At 34.1% G+C, this 4,375-nt stretch overlaps 1 protein-coding gene across 1 annotated transcript; it reads right to left on the bottom strand.

Moving 5' to 3' along the window:
- Positions 1–2,275: 2,275 nt before the first annotated feature.
- On the bottom strand, positions 2,276–3,703 carry LOC132619171 (polygalacturonase inhibitor-like). Its single transcript, XM_060334129.1, has one exon. The coding sequence runs from the start codon at positions 3,565–3,567 to the stop codon at positions 2,560–2,562; it is 1,008 nt and encodes a 335-aa protein (XP_060190112.1). The 5' UTR covers positions 3,568–3,703; the 3' UTR covers positions 2,276–2,559.
- Positions 3,704–4,375: the final 672 nt, after the last annotated feature.

Below are 4,375 nucleotides of genomic sequence, written 5' to 3'. Positions count from 1 at the left end.
CTTTCTTCGGGGGCTGCGTTTTCATGCTGCGCAGGTACTGACGATAGTTTTGCTGACCCTCCTGCCTAGGACATCTATTCCGCGTTCCTGGAGCGCTCTTTTGTCCAGAGCCTATACCTTGGTACAGTCTGCTGTTGTTGTGTATATGTATGCTATTCAGGGGTATGACGGGGCCCTGTCCCGTCTTATGATTTTGTTATGTTCTGTAGAGGTCTGTAGACATGCATGTAGGTTCTGTATATGTTTTGGGTTGTTATGATCTGTGATGGCCTTATCGGCTTCCACGTACAAAATATGTTCATCTGTGATATTTAATAGCACCAACTAACTTTCATCTTGATGTTTTCTGCTAATATGCTGGTTTGGGGTATTGGGTACGTTTGGGTGTCCAGCACGGACACTAGTCGCGGCCTACGGGGTTGGGTCGTGACAAAAACAATTCCGTATCATATACACAAAAAAAAAAAGCACTAAACATTTGTTGATTCGAGTTGTTGCACCACATTATCTTCTTTCTTCCAAGGGTAAAGCAAGCTCAGTATTTGCATCACTAAGCTGAAATGATCAAGAAAATGTATATGTAATTAGAACAATAACATATCCTTGTACGAATGAACCAAAGTAATATGCAAACATATAAAAGAAATTTCATAATTCAATTCATCTCAAAAGCAAGTTCATACGAAGCTTTCATCTTGACAAAGATCTATTAAAACATGATTGGAATGATAAATTTACTTTGATAATGGTCAATCATGATATTGTGCTTGAAGAATTTTGCAATCAGAAAGCAAAAATTAGAGACACAAAGTAAAAGAAGACTTAAATGCGAGTTCAAAGCCTCACGACTTCATTATGTCTTTTAAAGTTTTTTTGTCTCATCTATAAAAAAGTAGGGAAATCTATATGGTGCGGCAAACATTAGAAGTTATTTACATTTAGTAACTATACTTTGTTTTAATTATATCTTATAGCTAAATTTTGAATATCAATTACACAATGTAACTAATGCCCTTTAATATACTTTTCTTCCCAGTGTATCATTCTTTTCCCTCAATCCTCTCTCTCTTCTCCCTCAAATCTCTCTCCTTTAGCAACCCTAGTTCTTTCAGCTTTCTTTGTACTACTTCAATGGAGTCACTTTCCCGCCCTTTACATAGAAGAAAGCTCTTTAGTCAATCCCGGCTAAGTATAATACCACTACACATTCAAATTTCTATTTAGGTTGCCTAGATCCAATATACAAGCCTCAAGGTCTATTCAGCAGATTGAATCTCAATAATAAAGCTTGTAGTGCTTGCTAAGTGCGGACTCATGCTATCAGTCAGTGTGAGTCGAGCAAATTTCTTCCCAGATGTCGAAAAAATATTCAGAAGGGGTTTTAGACTCCAAAATGTTTTTCATTTAAGAAATCCAAAAAAAAAATGATTTTGCCTCAGATACTGTTGAAATGCATTTTATTAGTTTTTTTTTTGTTTGTATTCATGATTTATAATCATCATTTATGGGTAAAACTCACCGCGATATTTTGTTAGAGATCCTCTATCACGCGCAAGGCAATAGATTGGAAGGGGAGATCGCAGATCTGGGAATGCGACAGAAAAATCATAATTAGTTCTTACAATGATAGTCGGCTATAATTTTTTAACAGTGAGGACATTTCTCTTTTTTTTTATTCAGTATTTGAGTGTATTCGTTAATTTTTTGGGGAAAATTCAACTCAGTTGTGCAAGTTGAACACAATTTTTTTTTTTGTATTTATGTTGTTTGAACACCACTGATTTTTAAATACAATAAAGTGAATACAATGTAAAAATAGCTATAGATGAATACAATTGAGTTGAATACATTTGACATGAATAAAGCTAAATTGAATACATATGACTTGAATACAGTGAAAAGAATTTTTGAAATTTTGTTATTCGCTGTATTCATGAATACAGCTAGGCTGTTTTATGAATACAACGAGTCATTTTTAGAATACAACGAGGAAACTGTAGCTACGCAATATAAATATTGAAACTGTAGTTATAACAAATTTTAAACCCCCAAAGTGTAGTCATTTATGTAAAATTCCCAAAAAAGTACGTGTCCAGGTTCGAACTATTAACCTCTCGAAGCTTTAACAAAACAGTAATCCAATTAGTCCAAAGTTCTGTTACTCCGGCAATAAAATTTTTCTTCTTTTATTAAGAACAATTTGTGGAATTAAAATAAATAATGAGTTACTAATAATCGTTTGGTAATGAAAACTCATTGAGAACAATTATAGTAATATAAGTAAACAATATTTTATTTATTTGTTGTTATTTGAAAATGTGACACCGCTTATGAAAATTTCTGCCTACACCATTTATTAGAGTGGAACTACCACTCCACTTGTCTAGCACATGGTGATTCTCTCCCAAATAAAATTCTTCCCTAATTGGCTTATCTCGAAGAATAAGAATATTATTCATAAAGCACATTTTGATGCCTTAGAGCTTTTATCTTGGATTTTCTAATTGAACTTGGCATATTGACATTCAAAGAGAAATCTTGAAATACGAATATCATGATTTACATTTTACAGGGTGGCAACGGAGAGTCGCACAAGCATTTGTTGTGTACATATGAATAGAGATCAAATCTAATCATATATCCACCTTGCGGAATTTTCCCACATAGATTGTTGTAACTCACATTGAACTCCTGCCATGGTCTCTTTTCAAACCCTGATGGAAATCCCCCGTAAATATTGTTATGGTTCAGTTTCAAACTCACTAACTTCTTCCCAAACTTTAACTTTGAGAAGTCAAACTCAAACTTATTCCGAGACAAATACAATTGAAATGTATTCGAATCTTTCCCAAACAAGAAAGAAATATCTCCTTCAAGCTTGTTTGCGGACAAGTCGAGTGTCTCAAAGCTCCAACTAGTGAAAGAGCTCGGTACAACTCCACTGAGTTTGTTACCTCCAAGGTAAAGAAACTCGAGTTTTGGGCCTAATTTTCCGAATGCTTCTGGGATTGGTCCAGTGAGTTTGTTCCTGTCTAAGCGAAGATAAAATAAATTTGACAGTTGGCCAAGTGCAGGAGGGATTGTACCAATGAGGTTGTTTTCTGACAAGTTGATGTATGTTAAGTTTTTCATCTCACCAAGAAATTCAGGGATAGGTCCTGAAATGTTTGTTTGAGTGATTTTCAACAATCTGAGATATGTGAGCTTGGCTATCGTAGGTGGAATTGGACCTGAAAGATTGCGTACTTTGGTGATGTCCAACTGTTTGAGATACAGGAGGTCTCCAATGGCTGGTAAGAGGTGGCCGGCGTCCTCAATTTTGGTGAGGCTTAGGGAATTAACACGATTTGTATCGTCATCACATGATAGAGTGTCCTTGGCCCAATCATCACAACAATCAGTTTTGGGATCCCATGAAATCAAATCATTGGGATTGCCTAGACCTTTCTTGATTTCTAGGAGGGCGTTTTTGTCATTTGGGTTGCACCTTTCAGAGAGAGCTGTAGAAAGAAAGAAGAGAGTGAAAGAAAGAGTGTAAAGTAGAGAGGGCTTCATTTTAGGAAGCATATGTGATGGATATTGTTGATGGTAATATTTATAGAAATTTGCTTGATGTAGTAATATATGGTGTTGGCTGTCCTTCTCAACAGTGTAAGAGGAATGGTTTTAGAGTTCTTTGCTATTGTAGAATCTGGTTGCTGCGTAGGTTTCTTTTTTATTTTTAAGAAGTGTTATGAGGCTACTAGTGTTTGAAAATTAAAAATAAAAGAGAATGCATGCGTGAAATATCAAACTTGTAGCTGCTGATTTACCAAGCACGCACACGACATTGGACTAGAATTTCCATCTTCATGTCAAGTGGTATCATCCAAATATATTACCCCCTCCGTCCCAATTCCAATTTATGTGATATAGTTTCACTGGCATGGAGTTTAAGAAATAAATGAAAGACTTTGGAATTATGTGGTCTATAACAAGTCAAAAATATTTGTGTGATTATAGATCATCTCGTTAATCGTAAAAGTTAAAGTTTAAAGTCAAATTGTTGTCAAATAAAACGGACTTTCCACTTCAAATTGATTGTTTAATTGGAAAAATATAATAATCTCCTATTACTTGTTAAGTATGTCATCGTTAATTCTATTCTTTTGTCAAATTATTTATCCTATGTTAATTGTTAATGTGATAATTGGTTATCTAATTTTGTGTGTTAATTATTTAATTAATCAATAATTAGTTAATATAATTTCCCGTTAAATGAATTTGTTCGTTATTACTATAATTATAGTGAGGAGAATAATTAGTTGACAATTGTTAATTAATAATTAACTAGTTAATATAATTTTCCAATAAAGGATTAGCTAGTTAATATAAT

The sequence above is a fragment of the Lycium barbarum genome, chromosome 11 (assembly GCF_019175385.1).
Source record: "Lycium barbarum isolate Lr01 chromosome 11, ASM1917538v2, whole genome shotgun sequence".
Lineage (NCBI taxonomy): Eukaryota > Viridiplantae > Streptophyta > Magnoliopsida > Solanales > Solanaceae > Lycium > Lycium barbarum.
The sequence above is the reverse complement of the archived record's forward strand: the minus strand, read 5'-3'. Positions and strand labels throughout refer to the sequence as shown.